Here is a 27949-nt window from a genome sequence, read left to right on the forward strand (position 1 = left end):
GTTTTCGGTACACACAGAGAACAGTACAGTACTGTAAACTGGCCTGCTCAACCCCCCCCCCCCCTCCCCCTTCACAAAAAGGAATTAGGCATCACGCCTCTGGTTCCTGTCTGGCCAGAGGGCCTCATCCACATCACAGGTAATGTTCTCCCTGAGGGCCTCATCCACATCACAGGTAATGTTCTCCCTGAGGGCCTCATCCACATCACAGGTAATGTTCTCCCTGAGGGCCTCATCCACATCACAGGTAATGTTCTCCCTGAGGGCCTCATCCACATCACAGGTAATGTTCTCCCTGAGGGCCTCATCCACATCACAGGTAATGTTCTCCCTGAGGGCCTCATCCACATCACAGGTAATGTTCTCCCTGAGGGCCTCATCCACATCACAGGTAATGTTCTCCCTGAGGGCCTCATCCACATCACAGGTAATGTTCTCCCTGAGGGCCTCATCCACATCACAGGTAATGTTCTCCCAGAGGGCCTCATCCACATCACAGGTAATGTTCTCCCTGAGGGCCTCATCCACATCACAGGTAATGTTCTCCCTGAGGGCCTCATCCACATCACAGGTAATGTTCTCCCTGTCCAAGCAGCGCTGGAAGAAACTCCTTGAGTGGCGCATGAATCCCTGACAGGCCTCAACACTCACGTCGCCACAAGCCTCCTCCTTGTCCTCCTCTTCCTCCTCCTTGTCTGCCTCCTTGTCCTCCTCTTCCTCCTCCTTGTCCTCCTCTTCCTCTTCTTCCTCCTCTTCCTCCTCCTTGTCCTTCTCTTCCTCCTCTTTCTCCTCTTCCTCCTCCTCTTCCTCCTCCTCTTCCTCCTCCTTGTCCTTCTCTTCCTCCTCCTCCTCTTCCCCCTTGTCCCCCTCCTCCTTGTCCTCCTCTTCCTCCTCATTGTCCTCCCCCTTGTCCCCCTCCTTCTTGTCCTCCTCCTCCCCCTCTCACCCCTCTTCTTCTCTGGTTGTCGATCTTTTCAAAGTTCTCCGTTGTTCACCAAACAAAACAGAGGCTCAAGGCACTTTTATGCTGCAGTCCTGATTGCAAATTGCTCAACAGACCTGAATGTTTAGAGATTTGAATATTTGTGTGTTGTAGGTTGATTTTAATTGAGAAGTGTGTGCAACAACTGAACATTGTGTGTAGTGTTTTGACAAGGTGATGTATAATTTACATCAGTGTGTAAACAAGGAAAGTCAAAGTCTAATGCAGATAAGGGAGTGTGAAGTAGTGCCAAATTTTCGCTTTTTGTGTGTTAACAACTGAGAAAAACTGTAAATGCAGCTAAATGAAATATGAATTTGCCATAAGTTACAAATGGTATATTTATCTACATTTGAGCTATATGGTTGCCATCATTGACATATTTTATAAAATGCTGGGTACATACAAAGTCTTTCTCATTAAAATCTAAATAGATTTGTTACTATAATCTTATGAATGTTAAGGTAGATTTTTGCCAATTGAATTTATATAAGATTAACCGAAATAATTAACTACTATGTTTTACAATCAGCACAACAATACCAGACAAATTAATGTGTAAATATAGAAGGTATATAAAGGTAAAATATATGATTAGATAGAAGTCAAAAGGAGAGATCTATGTTCCCCGGTAGATCACTGGGTTTGGCGTGTACCACACGGGTCCCACACACAGTGGTCCGGGTTCCAGCTCAGGACATTTCTACATGTCTTCCTCTCTCATTCCCACGACAGCCTTCACAAGTGGACCATGCAACACATCAGGGTATCTCAAGGACACAATAATGAACACTCACCTGTGCCATCTTAAACCCATAACATGGGCGGGTGGTGGCTGCCAAAACAAGGCCTAGTCCACAAGAATGTTGTTAAACCATCCAAACCTGTTTGGATCTACTTTCTATTTCACCTGACACACAAACTTCTTTACTTTGTCGTCTGCTAGGCTTCGTCGTGTCGGTATAGGTAAGTTAAAAGTCGATTGAAAATGTAATTAATTGTTAACCAGATTAACTAAATTAATAAACTGTAACAATGGGCTACATTATACACAGGTCAGAACATGCTGGATCTTAACAGATAGTTAAGATTTGACCTGTATTCCAAGTACACAAGTAGGTTGATTAATAAACCAACATATCATGTCGTGTCACCATGGTAACATTACTTTTTGGCATGTTTTATATATTTAGACCCTGCCTGCTCTTCATTCTCTCCATGAGTAAAGAGAGGAGAAGGATTATCAACTATGGCTTCAGGTGAACAGTCTTTGTTGAAGTGTTTCAGCCAGGAAGTTTGTCATGTTAGAAGTTACGGATACATTTGAAGGTTTTCATTGCACCATGTCACCTGTAAAAATGAACAGGATATTATGTAGGATATTATGTAATCAACAGTTTTATTTACCTTCACAGTATAATTTACCAGTCCTTCCATCGTTCAGTACATTTATAACATAAATCTATTTCTGCCCCTTTCTCTCTCCCTCGTTGTCTCTCTCCCCACCCCTCTCTCTAACAGGTGACTCCCTCCATCTTTCAGAGCTGAGGATTGTGCTGCTGGGGGGGAGATATGCAGGGAAGAGTTCATCAGGAAACACCATCCTGGGCAGAGAGGAGTTTGACCTGAGGACAACTGCTCAGTGTGTGAAGAGACAGGGAGAAGTAGCAGGGAGGCAGGTCACTGTGGTCGACACTCCAGGATGCTGGAGGAATCACCCTGTAGACTGGACTACTGAGCTGGTTAAACAGGAGATAGTACGCAGTGTGTCTCTGTGTCCTCCAGGACCCCACACTCTCCTCCTTGTCATACGGCTGGATGTCTCATTCCCAGAGGAACACAGAAGGTCAGTAGAGAGACACCTGCAGCTTCTCAGTGAGAGAGTCTGGAGTCACACTATAGTGATGTTCACCTGTGGGGACTGTCTGGGAGACACAACCATTGAGCAGCACATTGAGACAGGAGGGAAGGCCCTCCAGTGGCTTGTTGAGAAATGTGGGAACAGGTATCATGTCCTCAACAATGAGAACAGGGGTGATGACACTCAGGTCACTGAGCTGCTGGACAAGGTGGAGGAGATGGTGGCAGGAAACAGAGGAGGCCACTATGAGACGGACAGAAAGATCCTGGAGAAGATAGAGGAGATAGAGGAGAGAAGGAGGGCAGAGGAAGAGAGAGCACAACAGAGGCTGATGAAGGTGCAAGAACAGAGAGAGACTCTCAGATCACCAATGGGTGAGTTTCTTTCAGTGTCCACCCAGAGTCTTGGTGTGAATAGCCTAATTATAACTTTATTTGCAGACTCAAGGTCCGGATAGAAAAGTACACATACCATTTTACAAGAGGGGTACACACCTACCTACCTACCTACCTAAATACCTACATACATATACAAACATTACAAATATATGCACAATAATTAAAACAGGTACAGATGCGTGTTCCAGTGTTTCCAGGGTTGGGAGGTATATCTGGTATCACTAAGTGCAGGGTTGGTTAAGACAGTTACAATTGTATTCTTTGACTGTTAATCGGGACATGAATCTGTACATAAAATTCCTCAGCACAGCATGGAAGGTCATCACAAACAAATGGCTAATCAATGTGACATGCAATATACTGGTGTAAGGCCAGAGACGCTTTATCTCTACTATGTATATATGGACTTAACCATAATCACAGTATGCAAACTGACCCTCAGAGGCTACGCTATTACCTCCGGATTATGGAAAGCCCGACTGCAGGGCTGTCCAATCCTGGTCCTCAGGGGCCACTGTCCTGAATGTTTTAGATGTTTCCCTGCTCCAGCACACATTATTCTAATTAATGGTCATTACCAGACTTCCACAGAGCTTGATGACTATGGAGGACCAAACCTGCCATATTTACAAATGAATGAATAAATAAATGTCCACATCCATGCATTTAGACTGAAATAAACGAATATATGTATTAATTAATGCACAATTGTCAATCAATAGTTACATATATTTTACATTTATGTATGTATTTATTTTTGTATTCATTTATGTATTCATGTATTTATTTATTCATTTATTGATTGATTGATTGATTCATTTATATATTCATTTATTTATTCATTTATTTATTCATTTATTTATTCATTTATTTATTCATTTATTTATTCATTTATTTATTCATTTATTTATTCATTTATTTATTCATTCATTTATTCATTGTTCCCAATATGATAATGAGAGGAGGCCAGTAGGCGTGGAAACTGACGTTCAGACATTGCAATCAATCCAGAGCCATAGATTCAATGTAGCTAACGCCTGGGACACACTGGCTGCGAAGCGCCCTGAAGCGCCACAATCTGCTCCGAATGGCGCGATGCTGTTCACACTAGACGCGCATTTCTCCACGCCGGTCACCAAGCCTTTCACCTTCTCTGAGCTTTCCTTTTATACATGTAAAGCTGACATGGTACATAAACATGGCATAGGCTACAGGCTAATTAGGCAACTTGTTGCTCCAACAACCGTCGCAACAGCATCCCATTCCCAACATAACGTGGCAACGTTTGGCTTTTGTTGCCGTAGTCTTTGTAAAACACGTGCTGTGGGGCATACAACTCCATGTAGGACTAAGCTACATTTCATCTTCTATGATTAACTTTGTGTCATCAATCTTCACAAATTTCTCTTCTGCTTGATTGGGGGCTATGACAGATCGTCTATCTCGCTCTTACACACAGGACAAAAATGTTGGTTTGACAATTAACATTTTTTATTTTTAAATGTTTACATTTTGAGAATTTATCGGATATCGTTTTTATGGACAACATAGCCTACATGGCCAGGCTGGCCGACCTCGTTGAAAACAAAGATTTAATTCACCATATGATATCCAATCCAAAAAATAAGGATATTTTCCGAGACCCAAGACTGCCGAAACCACAGATGTCCTAAGCGTTACAGCCGCACTGTAGGCTCTCCACATACACACACATGTAAATCTCAGAAACGGTTTGAAAAACTCATGAAACATAATCAGTGATATTGAAAAAAGTTGAATAGTTATCAAAAAGCTGATTTAAAAAAAAGTTTAGGGTTTTGTCAACATGTTAACCCTCGTGCTGCCTTCGGGTCACATGACCCAAAGGTTCACAACGAACCATCGTTGTGTTTACCCAATTTCACCCAATACAAAAACAAAAACAAAAAAAATTATTTTAACCATTGCAATGTGGGGGGTCTGAGACAGCCCGACAGTTAAAAGAAAATGCTTCACTTTGTTTTTGTATGAGGTAAATTTGTCGCAATACGACAGTGGGTCACAATGACTGATGGGTCAGAATGACCCGAAGATAACACAAGGGTTAAAGTTTAAATGGTGGCTCTAGTTGAAAGATTGAGGAAAAAAGGATTTGAAAGTTGAAGAAGTTTAAGAGGATTAAGAGGATTTGAAAGAAAAAAAACTCAATTGGAAAACCATGTTAAAAAACATTATTAATATTTATTTATGCTGAAGCAGCATTCCAACAATAATAACTAGAGAGGGTACAATTTCTGGGGAAATTGTAGGGTGTTCTTGCTTGCGTCAGTTGCAGAGGGATCCGTTTTTAATGACTTTTTACCACCGATACTTATGTAGGCCTATATTTTATATAAAAATGCATACTTATTATTTATAAAGATTACATAGATTTAAAAACATAGATTTGTTGCTGCTCATTTACAACTCAAAATACTAAGAGGGAAGTGTAAAATGGTACAGCTAGCTACTACAACTAGACTACTGCTGTGTTCGTCTTGGTAGAGCGATTGCGTTGCTTGAATTCGATTTAACATTCCGTTGTACGGTTGGCGTCAGCCCTATGTTCCCAGATTTATTTAGGGTTAGGGTCAAGAGAGTTTGGAAGCTAGCTAGCTCCTTCAAATCGCCAGCTACGGAATGGTGAACCCTTAATTTTGAAAAAGCTCTTACAAATGTGGGAACATAGGGCTGTGGGCACATAGGGCTGTGGGAACACAGGCAAGCTCCCATACGGTTTATTATAGATCCATAAGGTGCAGGTGTCTGATACACTCAAGTTGAACATCTCACTGGACAAAGAATATGGGAATGAAGGGCAGTTAAATATTAGGCTATCACAATATGAGAGGTTTTACTCCCACCAGAAACGTTAGAGGGTGACATCAACAAAGCCTTCGCCACCACAGACAGAAGACGCTGCATTCATGGTGCTAGATAGTGTTTGTTTAAGCTTTAGATAGGGCTCCTAGAAATGGCCCTGACGTTCCATGTTGATGTTTTCATGAGCTAATATAGCAGGGTATAGTTCAAACATTGTTTATATTCAGAGTATTCCAAACAGTATACAAGTAATAAAGTAATCATTAGTTATTGTTAACTGATCCGTGGTTAAAGACAGCCCTCTTCACCACCTCTCCAGAGGTGTGTTCTAGAAAGTGTGATTGTCATTTTAACATTACAGTCCCTTTTGTGCAAATCAACGACTGTCCCAGATGAGTGTTTGAGTGACCAGTGACAAAGGGGCTGTATCATTCAGGTCTCTAACAATACAGCCCTACACTGGATATTTAGAGACTGGTTTTAACATGAGAAAATGTCATTTAAATCATTGCTGAACAACATTGTGCATAATGTCTATATCAGTAAATTGTAGTTCTTTGTAGGATGCGTTCATCTGAGCAGAGAACATTTCTACAACACACATTATTACTATGTGGTGTAGATGCTTCACTCAAACAACCTGTAAAATAAGATCATTGTAAACTTCACAAAGAAAATGCAATCTCTGTTTGCCATTTGTCTTTCTCTAGCTCACTTTATCTCTCAATCTGTCTCATGCATCTATAGTTTGCCCTCTCTCTCTCTCTCTCCCTCTCTCTCTCTCTCTCTCTCTCTCTGTGTCTCTCTCTTTCTCTCTCTCTGACAGGTGACTCCCTCCATCTCTCAGAGCTGAGGATTGTGCTGCTAGGGGGGAAAAATGCAGGGAAGAGTTCATCAGGAAACACCATCCTGGGCAGAGAGGAGTTTGACCTGAGGACAGCTGATCGGTGTGTGAAGAGACATGGACAAGTAGCAGGGAGGCAGGTCACTGTGGTCGACACTCCAGGATGGTGGAGGAATCACCCTGTAGACTGGACTACTGAGCTGGTTAAACAGGAGATAGTACACTGTGTGTCTCTGTGTCCTCCAGGACCCCACACTCTCCACCTGGTCATACGGCTGGATGTCTCATTCACAGAGAAAGAGAGAAGATCAGTAGAGGGACACCTACAGCTTCTCAGTGAGAGAGTCTGGAGTCACACTATAGTGCTGTTCACCAATGGGGACTGTTTGGGAGACACAACTATTGAGCAGCACATTGAGAGAGAAGGGAAGGCCCTCCAGTGGCTTGTTGAGAAATGTGGGAACAGGTATCATGTCCTTAACAATAAGAACAGGGGTGATGACACTCAGGTCACTGAGCTGTTGGACAAGATGGAGGAGATGGTGGCAAAAAACAGAGGAGGCCACTATGAGATGGACAGAAAGATCATGGAGAAGACAAAGAAGAGAAGGAGGGCAGAGGAAAAGAGAGCACAACAGAGGATGATGAAGGTGCAGGAACAGAGAGAGACTAACAGATCACTAATGGGTGAGTTTCTTTCAGTGTCCTGTCCACCCAGAGTCTTGGTGTGAATAGCCTAATCAATGTGACATGCAGTATACTGGATATTTAGAGGTTATAGTATAAGAAAATGTTTCAATTATTGTTGAACAATATTGTGTATAAAGTATTTTCAGTTAATTTTTTTTTAAGATACATTCACCTGAACAGAGAACATTTCTGCAACTCACATTATTGGGTGTGCTCAAGACTTCGGCGAGAGCACAACCTTTGTTCTCTCTCATATATATTTATTATTATTATTTATTTTCCCACCCCTAAGGATCCGTCAGTATTTGGACTACATAGACAACGTCAGTGTCAAATGTTTCGTCTTGGTAGCGACTGAGTTGCTTGGATTTTTATTTACGTTCCGTAGAACGGTTTAGGCTGAAATTACGTTTTTGTGGAGAAAAGTGAAGCTAACGGTGGCTAACTTGCTAGCCACAGTCACTGACGTTGCTAACGTCACTAACATCACGAAAACACGTGACTGCCTGTAGCAGAACATTAGTTTTGCAGCTCGTTACCTTCTGGGAGTTAGCTAGGCTAACTATAGCTTTACTTCAAGGCAGCTTCAGAAACGCCACAAGCAAAAGGCCATGTTGATAACTATTTACTCATTTTACTTTGTGATATGAAACACAATTGTGAAGTGTAATGTACAATATAAGCTGATATTATTAAGGAAGTACATCTACTTTCGGAAACAGTAGTCTACTATTTCACTTAAGTATTAGCATCATGACATTAGCCTCTGTTGCCCGGGCAACACATACTATAGCGGTCTATGATGCATCTGTTTTCAATCGTTAAAATAAACATTCCTCACAAATACATTTTCGTTGTAGGATTTATTATGACATTATATTACAAGTAAATGATTTGTTGGTAAAATTATCATTACCTGTGGTTTCAAATTAGTGTAGCTCACTGCCACGCTGTAGCCTACGCGAGACACACTAGTAGCTAACAAAAACATCTACACAGCTGTTTAGGAAGTCAAACGGCGACAGAACATGTTCGGCACTCCCCATACTTAAATCAAAAGTCTTTCAATTGGTGAAACTATCTGAGGCAATGTGGACACTTACATAAATACACCCCTTTCAGTCATTTTGTATTGCATTTCTCATTTCATATCACCCTATATAAAGACACATCTGCCCGCACACTATCCCCATCCATGCTATTTACCTCTCCCAGCGCAGGTCATGCCAAAGCAGAAATGCTGCAGCAGCCGCATGAGGTTTAGATGTAGTCCAAAAATTACCTCCCACAACAAGTACATATCAACCGCAACATTGTTTACAATCTTTCTGAAAGATCGCTTGAAAACCACGGATATTCACTTTCTCCTGGAGTAGATCTCAAGAATAGCCTCATTCGCAATTGGCTAGGGTTCATCACTCATGCAGATTATATTAACTAACAAACAATAACATTACAAACATCTAACTGAACGAACACAACAACTGAAATCCCTTGCATGGCCGTTGTAACCGAACCATTTTCCTCAAGTCTTTGCGTTTTTTTGACATGCCGCACTGCATGCTGGGTACTCAAGAGCGCTGACAGCTGATTATCTAGCTGTGTGCCGACTGTGATATGACGAGATGCTAGTGACGCGATAAGGTCTCTGAGTCTACTGCATTAACAAGTTATGCTCGATTAGCAAGCTATTTTTACTAATGTTTTGTTAGCTATTGAATGGTAATGCAAGCTAGCTAAAACAATGTTAGTTAGCTTTGCTAAACTGGTTTTCATAGCAACAGAAATCAACCAATCAGATCAGTCGAACTTTATTCAGAAAGGGGGGGGATCTGTATTTTTTACTCTACTCTTAACTCATGACTGTTTAACTTAATGTCTGCACCTCTCTGTCACCAACTGTCTCTGAAGTGGAGGGTGGGGGCTCCATATCCAACAAATTACACCCCTGAACTTCTAAAACAGATCTAATGGCCTACTACAATTGTAAATATCCTATGGCTTCTTCTCCAATTGGGCCTCGATACAATGTCATCTAATATTTTCTGCCCATTCTGTTTTGGGGGACTTTCCACACCAGCACCCTTTGCCCAGTCCCTCTATTCTGCCCTACTACATGTGTTTTCCAACACCAGTTACAATAAACCCTGGGCAGGGACGGCGCCAGAGAATTTTTAATACAGGTGCTGAGGAGGTGCTAGATCATTGACAGGGGGAGCTGCGCAATTATATATACATAAATACTATTAATAAAGAAGCAGTACTTCTCTTGAGTGGTTTTTATTCAGATGAATAATCATTGGATTCAGGTCAAAAGTCTATCACTTGAACTGGTTTAATCACTTAAGACACTCAAAGTCAGCAGCTTGGCATACTGGGACATGGAAAGGATTAAACATTTAGACTTTCATCAAAGTAAAAAATGCTGGTTTGTCCTTTTTCATCAATGTCCTCAAAAAAGCAGTCTGCAGAGCTACTGTGTCTGTGGGATGACTGTCTGTCTCTGGAGGGCTGGCAGGCAGGGCTTTTTCCATCTACACTTGACATAAACTACAGTTTTGTAGTTTCAGTTACTTGAACTTGAATCCAAATGTGTTGACCTGATGGAGACCCATGCAAAGTCACTCAAAACACAGGTTCGATTCCAGGCTGGTCAATATATACACATCTGACAAAAGACCAGCTCGACCTTTGCCTGTAAACAGTGATTCTGACTGTCAGAGACTTTTAAATAGCCTGACTTACTGAAATTGGCAAAACTAGCCTGGCTAACGTATGTCGCTTTCTCAGGGCATATGACGAATGAAACAGGCTCGCCTTGAAAAATCAGATATACTGGCTATCTTTAGCAGGCCCTTGTCTACAAACATCAGTTCTCCCTGACGTTTTGGAGTACAATTGAGTGAAATACAAAATTATTTACACACTGCAAGTGGGCGAGCCGAGTCTGACTCTGAGGCTAACGTCAAAACAATGTACCCCCGGGACGCTGTATCACTCCAATTGCAAGTCCACAAATCACAAAAATAATCGGAGCATCTGGCTAAAAGCACAATTCCCACATCTCCTAAAGGCTGCCCTCCTCGACCTTTTTCGTGTAGACTTAACTGTAAAATGGTGAACTTATGAACATGACGCGACCAAAACATGGCTGCCGCCTAAGCCTATGCGGTCTCCCTGGCGCATAGGCTTATTACAAATACTTTCACGCCCCAAATCAAAATTCTGAGCCGACAGGTCTGTGGGGAATTACTTTTTCTCCTAAAGGCTGCCCTCCTCGACATTTTTGATCAACAATTCGCTGAGATGCAAAATGATTCACTAATTAAAAACACAGAGGAAAAAAGCTAGAGCTAGCTACTTTTCGAGTTTGGTTTTCCATCACTTCAGACTCACGATCTAAAGGTCTAAAAGTGCTAAAAATAATTTATATTCGTAACGGCGACCTGCGATTGGAAGCGAAATGAAACAGGAGCTAAAAATCGAGGGTGGGGGGTTGGTCAGCACACAATTTCCAGAAAGGATGTGTGTGCGTCTCGCCAAGCTCGCGCGTGTCAAGTAGGGTGACCACCTGTCCCGCTTTGCGCTGTATCTCACAGCATTTTCAATATGGGATGTGCGGGTCAAGGGGTGAAAATGCTGTGCGACACAACGCAAAACGGGACAGGTGGTCACCCTAGTGTCAAGGGGCAGGATGAGTCTGAGAATTTGGAGCGCGCGCGCTATGGAGCAATTCAATTGAATTCAATCATATATTGACATATCAAGGTGAAATTGCGTATAGTACTTCAGAATGATGTCATCTTGAAGGTACAAATGTTTGAAAAACCATCAGTCAAAATTATATTTGATTTATTAACACAAAGATATTGTGGCAATGTGGACATTTACATAAATACACTTCTTTCAGCCATTTTGTATTGCATTCCTTATTCAATTTCACCCTATAGAAAGACATGTGTTCTACAAATCTGTAACAATTTTCAAGTCGATTGGATCTATGGTTCATGAGGAGAAGGGTTTTGAAAGTTGTACCAAATTTGGACAGTACAGCAAAATCTATAATGGTGGACCTTATGGGTTCTTGAGGATTTTTTGTTCCCCATGAGAAATAAGGTATGTATACCAATTTTCAGGCATTTTGGAATAATGGGGCGCTGGGGAAATCACGTAGACTTTGGGCGTGGCTTATAGCGCCACCTATGGGCGTACATGGGCCATTAGCGGTCTGGGAGTAGTGAGTGACCTGTTGTATCATTGGGCCAAATTTGAAAAAATCAGGTCAATGACTTTTTGAGCTATTGAGCCAATTAACGGAGAAATATAATAATAATAGGAATACTAACAAAAACAATAGGTTTTACCGGTCTACCGGAGGAACCCTAAAAAATTAAAAAACTTTGAGGGCGCTCATTGGGAGCCCCAAGTTTCAACTACCGGGTAATAGGCTGTAAGGTGAACCCTGTTATCGTTTCAACCCGCTCCACAGTCTGGCATCTACACAATCTTTAGCTCATAAAAAAGAACGAGTCGTGCTAAGCTACCAAAAAAAAGTTTGTCGCTGATATTCCAGTCGATTGTCGATGCGTCTATGTTTTATGCAGAACTAGTTTCTTCAGAGCGTAATAGGATTTTGGTGGCACGGTTCGACACGTGATCCTTCTACACCAATAAGGTAGCTGCTTTTTGTCAACACGGATGGATATGGTTGTCAAATAGAGGATGGGACCTTGAACGTTCGTTTCCTCTATGTTTATTTTGCCGTGGCGGCCCGCCACGACTAAATTTCTGCCGCCATGGTATCAGAAATAGGGCTGTACAAAATTTTAGGACGTCTATGTGATTGTTAGAGTGCATGTCGGAGAATAGCATGTCGCGCTTCACACCGCAGTTGAGATTGTGCGTCTTTGAGAAGTTGTATAGCTAACTTGGGATTCAGGTGGCTGAGCGGTGAGGGAATCGGGCTAGTAATCCGAAGGTTGCCAGTTCGATTCCCGGTCATGCCAACTGACGTTGTGTCCTTGGGCAAGGCACTTCACCCTACTTGCCTCGGGGGAATGTCCCTGTACTTGCTGTAAGTCGCTCTGGATAAGAGCGTCTGCTAAATGACTAAATGTAAATTTAAATGTAACTTGTCAGTTAATTTAAGCCTGTTATTGTATTAGTCTATATTCTTGCTAATTTAAATTAAGTTAACTGTTGATCTTCGTTGTTTGTATTATTCCCCTGCTAGCTAAATTGCACATGTCTGTTGATTCGATAGCGATTGCTGCCTTTGCTTACATTTGTATTTTTGGTGCAACTATACAGAAGTAGTTTTAATTAATAAATAGTAGGTTTATTGTTATTATTTGCTACAGAATGCTTAGCCTATCAAGCTCAAATGAAGCAGACAGTGTACATGCTTTCGAGTACCTTAATCGATAGGCTAGGCTACTGACCAACGTCAATTATTAATACGTCAATTAATAATTGGCAGCATTCATGCCATTTAGAACACTTTATGAGTGGAAGGTCTCTAAGTAGCCTAACCTTATTGCTTTAGGGGAAATAGTACGAAAATATGTGCAATATTACATTAGTTATTAAACTAGGCTATTACATTAACCTGGGGGGGGGGGGGGGACAGACAGACTTATGTCGTTGTTGTAACATTCATTCATTCATTCTTCCACAAATGAAAACACTGATCAACCATAAACTTAATCATAAAGTAATGAAAAATATGAAATATGATATATAAAACTGTACAAAACAGAATAAGGAATAACAGATTAAGGACACTCAGTCCTCACTGTCAGTGTCAGGACAGTTATCTTCCAGTTCCTCAGTTTCTTTTGTGTTGGCACAATTACAACAACGACATAAGTCTGTGCAACACAGTCCTGCAGAAAAACATCAACATCTGCCTGTCTCACACGCACTTTTGCAGCCGCAGTGTATCACATGCAAAACACTGTCAGGGGCCGAATTTCTGTTACGTGCAAGGTCCCATCCTCTATTTGCCAAACATATCCATCCATGTTGACAAAAATCAGCTACCTTATTGGTGTAGAACGATCACGTGTCGAACCGTGCCACCAAAATCCTATTACGTTCTGAAGAAACTAGTTCTGCATAAAACATAGACGCAACGATAATCGACTGGAATTTCAGCAACAAACTTTTTTTTGGTAGCTTAGCACGACTCGTTCTTTTTTAGGAGCTAAAGATTGTGTAGATGCCAGACTGTGGAGCGGGAATCATTTACTAAAATACTTTTCGTGGTTCACCTTGCGGTCTATAAAGGAATCTAGCCTGGTCCTAACCAGACCCTCGTACATTTCATTTGTACAGAGGGTCTAGGATTGCTCCATTGACAAGCGTTAACTTCCTTGAAGGCGGGTACTCTGTTGAAGTTTAAAACTATTGGATCTGCTCAGAGCCACTCTGATCTGCCATAACCAATCGCTAGCGTTCGCCTTAGCCAACTCCTTCACCACTACTGTAACGGAGCTAGCTGCCGTAGCTGGAAAATCAAACTTTTCCCGAACCCCGTGGGGAGGAGGGCCACAACATCATGGCCACCAACAAAACTCAGCAAGGATTGTTCTTGCTCCGGCTTTAACTTATGGATATTCGTCAGTGTTGCCACAACAGACCGAATAGCTTCGCTCGCATCTTTCTCCGCTGCCATTACTGAACTACAACTCAAACTAATGCACGACATCAACGTCATCGTTCTCAGCAACTCCCTCTGTTCGCTGATTGGACCTACAAAAAAATTGTTTCTGAAAACCAACTAATACACCGAAATCCCAAACCTAGTACAGAAGCAAAATCAAAATTGAGCTGAAGTACGTAGGGCAGAGCCAGGCTAAAAGGAATCCCGTAATGTAGGCAACGTATGGGAGTCAGATGGCTGAGTGGTTAGGGAAGCGGGCTAGTAATCAGAAGGTTGCTAGTTCGATTCCCGGCTATGCAAACCAAATGACGTTGTGTCCTTGGGCAAGGCACTTCACCCTACTTGCCTCAGGGAGAATGTCCCTGTACTTACTGTAAGTCGCTCTGGATAAGAGCGTCTGCTAAATGACTAAATGTAAATGTAACAGATCTTCATCCACTTCCATGGGCTAAATAGTCTCAAAATCCCTAAATCTGGCAACAATGGTTTTTGCGTATCTTACGTGCATTACTACGCCATTACGCCTCTTGAACGCGCAAATAAAAAAATGCTACTCATTACGTTTTGCTAGATGACGGTAGAGACATAAGTAAAAGAAAATATGCAAGCGGTGCTCAAAAGCGCAGCAATAAACTGTTGTCTGAACAAGCTCGAGCAAAACACCCAAAGATTACACACTTATTTAGACCAGCCAGAGAGGTAGCTACCATCAGCATCTCCACAGACGAAACACTACCGCAGCAGCAGGTATATTGGTTGCTGGTGAAGACCAGCAACCAATATACTTGCTTACTTATTCAAGAATAAATGTTTTCCTTTCCCCCCATTGATTGTGTGTTATTTCAGTGTGGCGGTGCTGAACTATCAGAAGGCTATAGCGCTGTCTTTGGTTTTGAAGAATGACAAATAGGCTGCTGTTGTGCTTTTGTTATTTTTAAACTTTTTTATTTCTCTTTCACATTGCTGAATATATGCTATAGTTAAAGGTAGACAGCAATCAGTCTGTTGGCAGTGGTATAAGATAATAGATGGAGATACATTTTAAGTGGATTTATGGAAGGGGCCAAGAGCTCCGACTTTGCGGGGAGGCCTCTGCAAAGTCCCAGCCGCCACTGACTGTAGTAGGCTAGTACAATTTACCGGGGCAGCTTCTCCACACAGGGCTATATCGCATTTTGCGTTGTTACTGACAATGATCGCTACCAGTGAGCTTTTTATGAATGAGCGATTTTCCACTAAATAAATGTCATTGCTTATTTACGTTTTTGGGGGGCATATTTTCAGTTAGCAGATCTGCTAACTGAAAATACTGTTTGAATCGCGATTCAAATAGTACCATCGATGGTACTGTTTGAATCGCGATTCCATCTGAGATAGCTACTGCCGGTAACGTCGCTGTTAGAATAATCTTCAAAGGGGGTTCTTTATTAATAAATGAATGCAATATGAGTAGGCTAAATGCCTGAAAATATCACGAAGGGAAAAACTTAAAAGGATGTTTAAATCATAGAGATTATGTCCATTTTTACACCGGTCTGCCAAATGTATTCGTTTTGATTCAACTATGAGGCTGCTGATCACTATTCCCTCTTGCAGGGGAAATGAGAAGACAACTATTTAATTCTACACTTCACTCTTAGTATTTTGAGTTGTAAATGAACAGCAAAAAAATGATGCTTTTAAATCTATGTAATCTTTATAAATAATAATTAGGCCTATGCCTTTTTATATATAATATACAGAAATATCAGTTGTAAAAATGTCATTAAAAAAGGGACCCCTGTGCAACCGACGCAAGCAAGCACACCCTACAAGTTCCTCCGAAATTGTACCCTCTCTAGTTTTGTTTGTTCTTGTTTCATGTGCTTCGGCTGCTTAAGCAGCCGCTTAGTTCGCTTATGCCTTGGGCCGGCCCTAGGCCCCAGATTTCACAGCCATATATTGGAATGGGTTCTATAATGAATTCAATAATTTTAAGCCAAATTTTGATAGGGATGTCAATTTTTACATTTATTTTGATGGCGTAAAATACTTTTGTGCCTTGTCTCTCAGGTCTCTCTCTGACAGGTGACTCCCTCCATCTCTCAGAGGTGAGGATTGTGCTGCTGGGGTGGAGATGTGCAGGGAAGAGTTCATCAGGAAACACCATCCTGGGCAGAGAGGAGTTTGACCTGAGGACAGCTGCTCAGTGTGTGAAGAGACAGGGAGAAGTAGCAGGGAGGCAGGTCACTGTGGTCGACACTCCAGGATGGTGGAGTAATCTCACTGTAGAGAGTACTACTGAGCTGGTTAAACAGGAGATAGTACACAGTGTGTCTCTGTGTCCTCCAGGACCCCATACTCTCCTCCTGGTCATACGGCTGGATCTATCATTCCTAGAGAAACACAGAAGATCAGTAGAGGGACACCTGCAGCTTCTCAGTGAGAGAGTCTGGAGTCACACTATAGTGCTGTTCACCTGTGGGGACCATCTGGGAGACACAACCATTGAGCAGCACATTGAGAGAGAAGGGAAGGCCCTCCAGTGGCTTGTTGAGAAATGTGGGAACAGGTATCATGTCCTCAACAATAAGAACAGGGGTGATGACACTCAGGTCACCAAGCTGTTGGACAAGATGGAGGAGATGGTGGCAAGAAACAGAGGAGGCCACTATGAGATGAACAGAAAGATCCTGAAGAAGATAGAGAATATAGAGGAGAGAAGGAGGGCAGAGGAAGAGAGAGCACAACAGAGGCTGATGAAGGTGCAGGAACAGAGAGAGACTCTCAGATCACTAATGGGTGAGTTTCTTTCAGTGTCCACCCAGAGTCTTGGTGTGAATAGCCTAATCAATGTGACATGCTGTATACTGGATATTTAGAGACTGGTTATATTATGAGAAAATGTTTCAATTATTGTTGAACAATACTGTGTGTAAAGTATTTCCAGTTAATTGTTTTTTAAGATATATTCACCTCATATTCAGAGAATGTTTCTGTAACTCACATCGTTACTCACCTGGAGTTGAATCAAAGGCTGATGTCGTTCTTTGGTTTTTAACAGACATTTATTGGACACAAGTCTTCAACATGTCTTGTACATGCTAACCTTAATGCTCCAACAATGCCATCAGAACTAAGAAAGGAAATACATAAAACTTCAATTAACCCGAGTCTAAACAATCTTTTACACAGAATAAACGAAATGTACATACAAAACGAATAAATAAAGTGCACATTCAACACGTATACGAAAATACACTTAATTGGCTAATTACACAATAACACAGTCACGTAACTTACACATGTTCACATTAGAGCCCGACCGATATATCGGCGGGCCGTTGGGCATTTTCCAAACTATCGGTATCGGTATTTTTTTTATTGTGTTTTTGTTCAAAGGACTTTAAGTTTCATATCTTAAGTTTGTATTTTTATACATTTTATTTATCAGAAACTGCATTAACATTATTTTAGTGAGGAAATAATAACAGGAGTCAGATGGCTGAGCAGTTAGGGAATCTGGCTATTAATCAGAAGGTTGCTGGTTCGATTCCCGGCCATGTCAAATGACGTTGTGTCCTTGGGAAGGCACTTAACCCTACTTGCCTTGGGGAATGTCCCTGTACTTAGTCGCTCTGGATAAGAACTTCTGCTAAAAGTGACTAAATGTAAACTACAAATAACTACTGTTAGGGAAATCAGTTTGTTTTGTTAGGGGTTTCTGGATTTTTTTAATATATTTTTATATCGGCCGATATCGGAATATCTGACTTTTTAATCACCAAATATTTGTATCGGTATCGGCCTTAAAAATCCTTTATCGGTCGGGCTCTAGTTCAGAAAATATATACACAGAAAAGCAATTAACACAACTAAACACATACCTCATTGGCCTCTCTGACTCAAGAGGAATAAACTTGGAGGGGTACAACTTCTTCTTCTTAAAATAAAAGACAACTTATTTGACTTCTTATATGCGTCGGCTATATGCTTATAACTCCCACATACATGCCACCAGCATAGCACCTCGTTTGGCTCTCCTGATTGTAGTGCACTGGAAAACGATCCTCATTTAACCAATGAATTGTTGATATCCAAAATTCGAATTCTTGATATCCAAAATGCAATTGTAGATATCAACAATTCGAATTATTGATATCCAAAATAAAATTCTTGATATCAAAAATTCGAATTTTTGATATCAACAATTCATTGGTTAAATGATAAAACGGCTTGCCATAGACAGCAACAATTAAAACAATTCCCAAGCAGAAAGAAAAATAGGTTCCCCCTTTTCTGTATAGTTTCAGCTAAATAACAGGAAATGAATTGACATATATTAACAGAAAATATATTACTTATTTATTCAAAAGATTATGCTGAACATTTAACTATTTATTGACCTTTTAACCTAAACCTTTGAGTAGCCGCTTGCAGTCAGGGAGGAGTTGAAAACGGCTCTGTAAAGTCGGACATTCCAGCTTCTCGTGGTTTGCTGCGTTGACGTCAGTCATGGCCGATCAAGCGCTGTTTGCTTACTTTACTTTATTTATAATTAAACTTAGTCTTTCCGTTAGTGAAGAGGTGGACTAAAACCCTTTCTTCAACACATTTTTAATTCAATTAAACAGTTTGGTCCGGATTTGAGCGTTGGCGAAACTGAAGGTGTCAGAATAATTACAAAACACGCGTCAAAGTTGTCGTGTGTGAGTCTGGCCAATCATGAAATAGCTGTGTCGTCATTAGAACCTTTGCAGTTGCTCTTGAGAAAATGCGCTCGGCTACACAGCCCGCAGTTCTCGATTCGATCTCACGGTACTTTGATGTCTACGTCACAGTGACCTAGCCTCGGCGCCGTCTCAAGTCGGACAAAAAGTCTAACCAGAATTCACTGTTTCAAGTCAGCCGCCTGCAGCGCTGCATGTAGTCAGCTCATGTCGAACGCACCTATAATAAAGATATGGTCGTGTGTGAGTCTGGCCAATCATGAAATAGCTGTGTCGTCATTAGAACCCGTGCAGTTGCTCTTGAGAAAATGCGCTCGGCTACACAGCCGGCAGTTCTCGAATCGATCTCACGGTACTTTGATGGCTACGTCACAGTGACCTAGCCTCGGCGCCGTCTCAAGTCGGACAAAAAGTCTAACCAGAATTCACTGTTTCAAGTCAGTCGCCTGCAGCCGGCTGCAGCGCTGCATGAAGTCAGTCCATGTCACAGTCAACGCAGCTAATAACATACATTTACCTAGCATCCACACCTCAAACAAGTTAACCTAGACGCAAAACTATACGTCCAATCCAAAAAATAAGGATATTTTCCGAGACCAAAGACTCTGCCGAAACCACAGATATCCTTTATATGTCTGTGCGGCAGAAATACGACTGTACTGGCAGTTTCAAAAACGTGTTCCTTTCTGAGAAATGTGTCACCAGATTTGCATTGGTCTCTATGGGGCGAGAGTTGGACTTTGTCTCAATCTGGTGGGGCTCTGAACAAATGTGTAAATCTGATGGATTCCACAGACAACTGTCTACGACCAGCACAAAATTAGCTATCTATTGATCCAAAAATGAAGCATGAAGAGTGAAAATTGTGGCAATGCTGGGCTGGCAAACTAGAAAAAAAAATTGAAGAAGATTTCGAAGCTCCCCTCCACTCTAATCGTTTGTCAGCACTAGGCTCTCCACTTACACACCCATGTAAATCTCAGAAACGGTTTGAAAAACGCATGAAACATAATCAGTGATATTGAAAAAAGTTGAATAGATATCTTAAAGCTGAATTTAAAAAAAAATAGTTTTGGGTTTTGTCAACATTTTAAAGTTTAAATGGTGGCTGTAGCTGAAAGATTGAGGAAGAATAAGGATTTGAAAGTTGAAGTTTAAGAGGATTGAGAGGATAAAAAAAAAAACTCAATTGGAAAACCATGTTTAAAATATTATGAATATTGATTTATATTAATTCAAACAGTGGTAGAAAGCTGAAAAGTCATAGCAGTCATAGCCTGAAACGGCGGAATTCTTTGATAGCTGAACGGTTTTAATAGCTGAAGATTTGAAGGAGCTGAAAGGTGTCACGGAAGAAATAGAAGAATAACAATATGAAGAAGTTGAATAAAGATTCAAAGAACAATACTTGGAATGCTGAAGCAGCATTCCAACAATAATAATTACAGTAAGATTTAAACAAAAATACAAAATTGAAAACATGTTATGTTTGACACATTATTGCTGCTAAAATACAGAAGTTAGGTTCTTCTCCCAGCAAATAAACCAGTTTCTCTCTATTTGTCCCACTTTCAAATTCCTTGTATATGTCCATTATTTTAGGGAAGTATGTGGTTCGAAATTCTTTAGTGGTCACATGCCATTAGGAAGTGGAGCTCTGTCTCCACCTCTCCTCCCTGTGGGCAGACAGAGCACAGCCTCTCCTCCCTGTGTGCAGACAGAGCACAGCCTCTCCTCCCTGTCTGCAGACAGAGCACAGCCTCTCCTCCCTGTGTGCAGACAGAGCACAGCCTCTCCTCCCTGTGTGCAGACAGAGCACAGCCTCTCCTCCCTGTGTGCAGACAGAGCTCAGCCTCTCCTCCCTGTGGGCAGACAGAGCACAGCCTCTCCTCCCTGTGAGCAGACAGAGCACAGCCTCTCCTCCCTGTGAGCAGACAGAGCACAGCCTCTCCTCCCTGTGAGCAGACAGAGCACAGCCTCTCCTCCCTGTGAGCAGACAGAGCACAGCCTCTCCTCCCTGTGGGCAGACAGAGCACAGCCTCTCCTCCCTGTGTGCAGACAGAGCACAGCCTCTCCTCCCTGTGGGCAGACAGAGCACAGCCTCTCCTCCCTGTGTGCAGACAGAGCACAGCCTCTCCTCCCTGTGAGCAGACAGAGCACAGCCTCTCCTCCCTGTGAGCAGACAGAGCACAGCCTCTCCTCCCTGTGAGCAGACAGAGCACAGCCTCTCCTCCCTGTGAGCAGACAGAGCACAGCCTCTCCTCCCTGTCTGCAGACAGAGCACAGCCTCTCCTCCCTGTGGGCAGACAGAGCACAGCCTCTCCTCCCTGTGGGCAGACAGAGCACAGCCTCTCCTCCCTGTGTGCAGACAGAGCACAGCCTCTCCTCCCTGTGAGCAGACAGAGCACAGCCTCTCCTCCCTGTGGGCAGACAGAGCTCAGCCTCTCCTCCCTGTGTGCAGACAGAGCACAGCCTCTCCTCCCTGTGTGCAGACAGAGCACAGCCTCTCCTCCCTGTGGGCAGACAGAGCACAGCCTCTCCTCCCTGTGTGCAGACAGAGCACAGCCTCTCCTCCCTGTGGGGAGACAGAGCACAGCCTCTCCTCCCTGTGAGCAGACAGAGCACAGCCTCTCCTCCCTGTGTGCAGACAGAGCACAGCCTCTCCTCCCTGTGGGGAGACAGAGCACAGCCTCTCCTCCCTGTGAGCAGACAGAGCACAGCCTCTCCTCCCTGTGTGCAGACAGAGCACAGCCTCTCCTCCCTGTGGGCAGACAGAGCTCAGCCTCTCCTCCCTGTGTGCAGACAGAGCACAGCCTCTCCTCCCTGTGGGCAGACAGAGCTCAGCCTCTCCTCCCTGTGTGCAGACAGAGCACAGCCTCTCCTCCCTGTGGGCAGACAGAGCACAGCCTCTCCTCCCTGTGAGCAGACAGAGCACAGCCTCTCCTCCCTGTGGGCAGAAAGAGCTCAGCCTCTCCTCCCTGTGTGCAGACAGAGCACAGCCTCTCCTCCCTGTGTGCAGACAGAGCACAGCCTCTCCTCACTGTCTGCAGACAGAGCACAGCCTCTCCTCCCTGTGTGCAGACAGAGCACAGCCTCTCCTCCCTGTCTGCAGACAGAGCACAGCCTCTCCTCCCTGTGAGCAGACAGAGCTCAGCCTCTCCTCCCTGTGAGCAGACAGAGCACAGCCTCTCCTCCCTGTGAGCAGACAGAGCACAGCCTCTCCTCCCTGTCTGCAGACAGAGCACAGCCTCTCCTCCCTGTGAGCAGACAGAGCACAGCCTCTCCTCCCTGTCTGCAGACAGAGCACAGCCTCTCCTCCCTGTGGGCAGACAGAGCACAGCCTCTCCTCCCTGTGAGCAGACAGAGCACAGCCTCTCCTCCCTGTGGGCAGACAGAGCTCAGCCTCTCCTCCCTGTGTGCAGACAGAGCACAGCCTCTCCTCCCTGTGTGCAGACAGAGCACAGCCTCTCCTCCCTGTGGGCAGACAGAGCACAGCCTCTCCTCCCTGTGTGCAGACAGAGCACAGCCTCTCCTCCCTGTGAGCAGACAGAGCACAGCCTCTCCTCCCTGTGGGCAGACAGAGCTCAGCCTCTCCTCCCTGTGTGCAGACAGAGCACAGCCTCTCCTCCCTGTGTGCAGACAGAGCACAGCCTCTCCTCACTGTCTGCAGACAGAGCACAGCCTCTCCTCCCTGTGTGCAGACAGAGCACAGCCTCTCCTCCCTGTCTGCAGACAGAGCACAGCCTCTCCTCCCTGTGAGCAGACAGAGCTCAGCCTCTCCTCCCTGTGTGCAGATAGAGCACAGCCTCTCCTCCCTGTGAGCAGACAGAGCACAGCCTCTCCTCCCTGTGTGCAGACAGAGCACAGCCTCTCCTCACTGTCTGCAGACAGAGCACAGCCTCTCCTCCCTGTGTGCAGACAGAGCACAGCCTCTCCTCCCTGTGAGCAGACAGAGCTCAGCCTCTCCTCCCTGTGTGCAGACAGAGCACAGCCTCTCCTCACTGTCTGCAGACAGAGCACAGCCTCTCCTCCCTGTGTGCAGACAGAGCACAGCCTCTCCTCCCTGTCTGCAGACAGAGCACAGCCTCTCCTCCCTGTGAGCAGACAGAGCTCAGCCTCTCCTCACTGTCTGCAGACAGAGCACAGCCTCTCCTCACTGTCTGCAGACAGAGCACAGCCTCTCCTCACTGTCTGCAGACAGAGCACAGCCTCTCCTCCCTGTGTGCAGACAGAGCACAGCCTCTCCTCCCTGTCTGCAGACAGAGCACAGCCTCTCCTCCCTGTGGGCAGACAGAGCACAGCCTCTCCTCCCTGTCTGCAGACAGAGCACAGCCTCTCCTCCCTGTGTGCAGACAGAGCACAGCCTCTCCTCCCTGTGGGCAGACAGAGCACAGCCTCTCCTCCCTGTGAGCAGACAGAGCACAGCCTCTCCTCCCTGTGGGCAGACAGAGCACAGCCTCTCCTCCCTGTGAGCAGACAGAGCACAGCCTCTCCTCCCTGTCTGCAGACAGAGCACAGCCTCTCCTCCCTGTGGGCAGACAGAGCACAGCCTCTCCTCCCTGTGGGCAGACAGAGCACAGCCTCTCCTCCCTGTGAGCAGACAGAGCACAGCCTCTCCTCCCTGTGTGCAGACAGAGCACAGCCTCTCCTCACTGTGAGCAGACAGAGCTCAGCCTCTCCTCCCTGTGTGCAGACAGAGCACAGCCTCTCCTCCCTGTGGGCAGACAGAGCTCAGCCTCTCCTCCCTGTGTGCAGACAGAGCACAGCCTCTCCTCACTGTCTGCAGACAGAGCACAGCCTCTCCTCCCTGTGTGCAGACAGAGCACAGCCTCTCCTCCCTGTGTGCAGACAGAGCACAGCCTCTCCTCCCTGTGTGCAGACAGAGCACAGCCTCTCCTCCCTGTGTGCAGACAGAGCACAGCCTCTCCTCCCTGTGAGCAGACAGAGCACAGCCTCTCCTCCCTGTGAGCAGCCATGTCTGCCTGTGACGGCCTGTCTCTATGGCCAAGCTGTGCTCACTGAGTCTGTATTTAGTTAATGTCTTCCTTATTTGTTGTTCAGACACAGTGGTCAGGTACTCTGTGTAAAGTATTTTTAGATTCAGATAGCATTCTAGTTTAGTGTAACTTCTTTCCAATAAACAATGTATTTTTCTTTTTTCTGTTTTGCTATTTGTTTTGGATTTATTATGTGGCTGCTGTCTTGATGCACTTGGTGTGCAGAGCTTCTGGACTAGCTTGGACTGGCTTGCTTCATCTTTTAGCATAGAAGGGCTTTGTGGTGTAAGGTGTTTTTATCACTTTGGCTAAGGTGTAGGTAGAATGTAATTGTTCTTTTCTGTATTTTGACTAGTAGAAGATCCACTCCTAATTCAGCTCTGCAGGCATTGTTTGGGGCTTTGCCTTGAACTCTTAGTATGTTTTTATAAAATCTGCGTGCAGGCTTTCTATTGGGTGTTTGTCCCACTTGGCAAATTCTTGGTTTGTGAATGGGCCCCAGATTTCACAATAGTTATATAATGGCTTCAATAATTTGAAGCCAGATTTTGATAGGAATGTAAATTTTTAAATTTTATTTGATGGCGTAAAAAGACTTTCGTGCCTTGTACCTCAGGTCTCTCTCTCTCTCTCTCTCTCTCTCTCTCTGACAGGTGACTCCCTCCATCTCTCAGAGCTGAGGATTGTGCTGCTGGGATGGAGAGTTGAAGGGAAGAGTTCATCAGGAAATACCATCCTAGGCAGAGAGGAGTTTGACCTGAGGACAGCTGCTCAGTGTGTGAAGAGACAGGGAGAAGTAGCAGGGAGGCAGGTCACTGTGGTCGACACTCCAGGATGGTGGAGGGATCTCACTGTAGAGAGTACTACTGAGCTGGTTAAACAGGAGATAGTACGCAGTGTGTCTCTGTGTCCTCCAGGACCCCACACTATCCTCCTGGTCATACGGCTGGATCAATCATTCCCAGAGAAACACAGAAGATCAGTAGAGGGACACCTGCAGCTTCTCAGTGAAAGAGTCTGGAGTCACACTATAGTGTTGTTCACTCATGGGGACCATCTGGGAGACACAACCATTGAGCAGCACATTGAGAGAGAAGGGAAGGCCCTCCAGGGGCTTGTTGAGAAATGTGGGAACAGGTATCATGTCCTCAACAATGAGAACAGTGGTGATGACACTCAGGTCACTGAGCTGCTGGACAAGATGGAGGAGATGGTGACAGGAAACATGTTTTACCAGACGTCACTACTGCCTGTAAGAAGAGCTGGGAGCTACAACCTCCTCCCTCCAGACAGTGAGTCTTGACTATTTGCTGTACCAACAGCAGCTCTGACATATATAATTGTATTACCTAACCCTAAATGTGGAATAAGAGAAGGAAAAAACAGAAGGGAAGACGATACAAATATTCGAACACAGACAGAAATATAAATGTAGAAATATGTGTCTATAAGAACCAATTCAATACCCATAATTGTAATATTCCATGTGCTACTTTCTTATTTCAATTACATACTATGTAGTACAGTACTTTAGCAAACAGTCATCAGTTGTCAGTCTTTTGTTATCTGTGTTTGTCAATGGATGTACTGTAAAATGCTATGTAATACTTTGTTTAGTTATTTGTATACTGTTGTTGTGCAGTGAGTGGAGACAGCAGAGCTGAGAGAGAAGATGATTCTGGTTGGAGATCTAAGACTGGACCACTGTGGAGCCTTGAGAGTAAGATACCTATCTGTCTGTCTACCGGTCTGTCTTTCTCTCTTTCTATTCTGTCTGCCTGTCTAGATACTTTACCTACTTGCCTGCCTTCATGTATGTCTGTTTGCCTGTATGTCTGTCCTTCAGTCAGTTGAATGTTCCATATCTGGTCCCTGAGTAGGAAGCTAACAGGCCCCAATATCTGACCTGCTGTGTTTCTCTACAGAGTGGAGAGATGGTGGATCTGATCTGTCTCTGAGGAGCTCTGGCTACGGCTCCCTGGGGTCCAGACTTTCTCACCACAGCTCAGGGAGGACTGAGCACGCTCAGAAGGGCTCTGCAGAGGAGCAGCTGCGCTCTGCAAGACTGGAGTTTGTGGAGCGAGTGTCCATGCCTGTTCTGGATGATCTGCTGGAAGGACTTCTGAAGGAGAGGGTGATCAACAATGCTGAGATGGAGGCAGTGAAGGTGGAGGCAGTGAGGAAGGACAGAGCACGGTCCACCATCAACATGGTCCTGAAGAAAGGATCTCTCTCATGTTTTGTGATGAAAACTATGTTGGCTAAATATGACCCTGCCTCATACACAACTCTTGGCTTCAAATAAAACATGCTGAGAACAGTGTCAGACCTAGGATGAGTGTATAACACCAATGTTTCAGCCTAGTAGTGAATACACTATGTACAGATATAGGCCGCAAGGTGAACCACAAAAAGTCTTTTAGAAAATGATTCCCTCTCCACAGTCTGGCATCTACACAATCTTTAGCTCATAAAAAAGAACGAGTCGTGCTAAGCTACCAAAAAAAAGTTTGTCGCTGAAATTCCAGTCGATTATCGTTGCGTCAATGTTTTATACAGAACTAGTTTCTTCAGGACGTAATAGGATTTTGGTGGCACGGTTCGACACGTGATCGTTCTACACCAATAAGGTAGCTGCTTTTTGTCAACATGGATGGATATGTTTGGCAAATAGAGGATGGGACCTTGCACGTAACAGAAATTCGGCCCCTGACAGTGTTTTGCATGTGATACACTGCGGCTGCAAAAGTGCGTGTGAGACAGGCAGATGTTGATGTTTTTCTGCAGGACTGTGTTGCACAGACTTATGTCGTTGTTGTAATTGTGCCAACACAAAAGAAACTGAGGAACTGGAAGATAACTGTCCTGACACTGACAGTGAGGACTGAGTGTCCTTAATCTGTTATTCCTTATTCTGTTTTGTACAGTTTTATATATCATATTTCATATTTTTCATTACTTTATGATTAAGTTTATGGTTGATCAGTGTTTTCATTTGTGGAAGAATGAATGAATGAATGTTACAACAACGACATAAGTCTGTCTGTCCCCCCCCCCCCCCCCCCCCCAGGTTAATGTAATAGCCTAGTTTAATAACTAATGTAATATTGCACATATTTTCGTACTATTTCCCCTAAAGCAATAAGGTTAGGCTACTTAGAGACCTTCCACTCATAAAGTGTTCTAAATGGCATAAATGCTGCCAATTATTAATTGACGTATTAATAATTGACGTTGGTCAGTAGCCTAGCCTATCGATTAAGGTACTCGAAAGCATGTACACTGTCTGCTTCATTTGAGCTTGATAGGCTAAGCATTCTGTAGCAAATAATAACAATAAACACACTATTAATTAAAACTACTTCTGCATAGTTGCACCAAAAATACAAACGTAAGCAAAGGCAGCAATCGCTATCGAATCAACAGACATGTGCAATTTAGCTAGCTGGGGAATAATACAAACAACGAAGATCACCAGGGCCCCGTTCGTCCTAAGGGTTGAAGCTAAGTTAATCAATTGTCCCTTTAGCCCGTTAACATTAGCGAGATGAGTGAGAACAGCAAATATCGGTTCGTCAACGGCTGATCCGCATCCAAATCATGTGGTTAATTTCAATCAGGCTAAACTTATCAGAAATTGCACGTGCACGTCCTACTTCAAAAGGCAGCAAAGGTCGATCACCAAAACCGTGATTTTCTAACGGTATGATGGCGGAAAAGACAAAAGAGAGAGCGGTGATAGGCTATTCTCGCCATCCGAGCAAACTATTATAATGTATGGCAAGCCGTTTTATCATTTAACCAATGAATTCTTGAATTTTTGATATTAAGAATTCAATTTTGGATATCAAGAATTCCAATTTTGGATATCAAGAATTGCATTTTGGATATCAAGAATTCGAATTTTGGATATCAAGAATTGCATTTTGGATATCAACAATTCGAATTTTGGATATCAAGAAT

At 43.7% G+C, this 27949-nt stretch overlaps 1 protein-coding gene across 1 annotated transcript; it reads left to right on the forward strand.

Annotated features, from left to right (window-relative positions):
* Positions 1–1840: 1840 nt before the first annotated feature.
* LOC134035532 (GTPase IMAP family member 8-like) lies at positions 1841–27769 on the forward strand. The gene is made up of 9 exons (XM_062480443.1): positions 1841–1948; positions 2176–2241; positions 2504–2998; positions 3059–3217; positions 6909–7613; positions 16333–17061; positions 24640–25278; positions 25629–25706; positions 25912–27769. Exons 2-9 carry the CDS (start codon positions 2232–2234, stop codon positions 26289–26291), a joined length of 3195 nt encoding a protein of 1064 aa, XP_062336427.1. The 5' UTR covers positions 1841–1948; positions 2176–2231; the 3' UTR covers positions 26292–27769.
* The last annotated feature ends 180 nt before the right edge of the window (positions 27770–27949 follow it).

Source organism: Osmerus eperlanus, chromosome 2 (assembly GCF_963692335.1).
Source record: "Osmerus eperlanus chromosome 2, fOsmEpe2.1, whole genome shotgun sequence".
NCBI lineage: Eukaryota > Metazoa > Chordata > Actinopteri > Osmeriformes > Osmeridae > Osmerus > Osmerus eperlanus.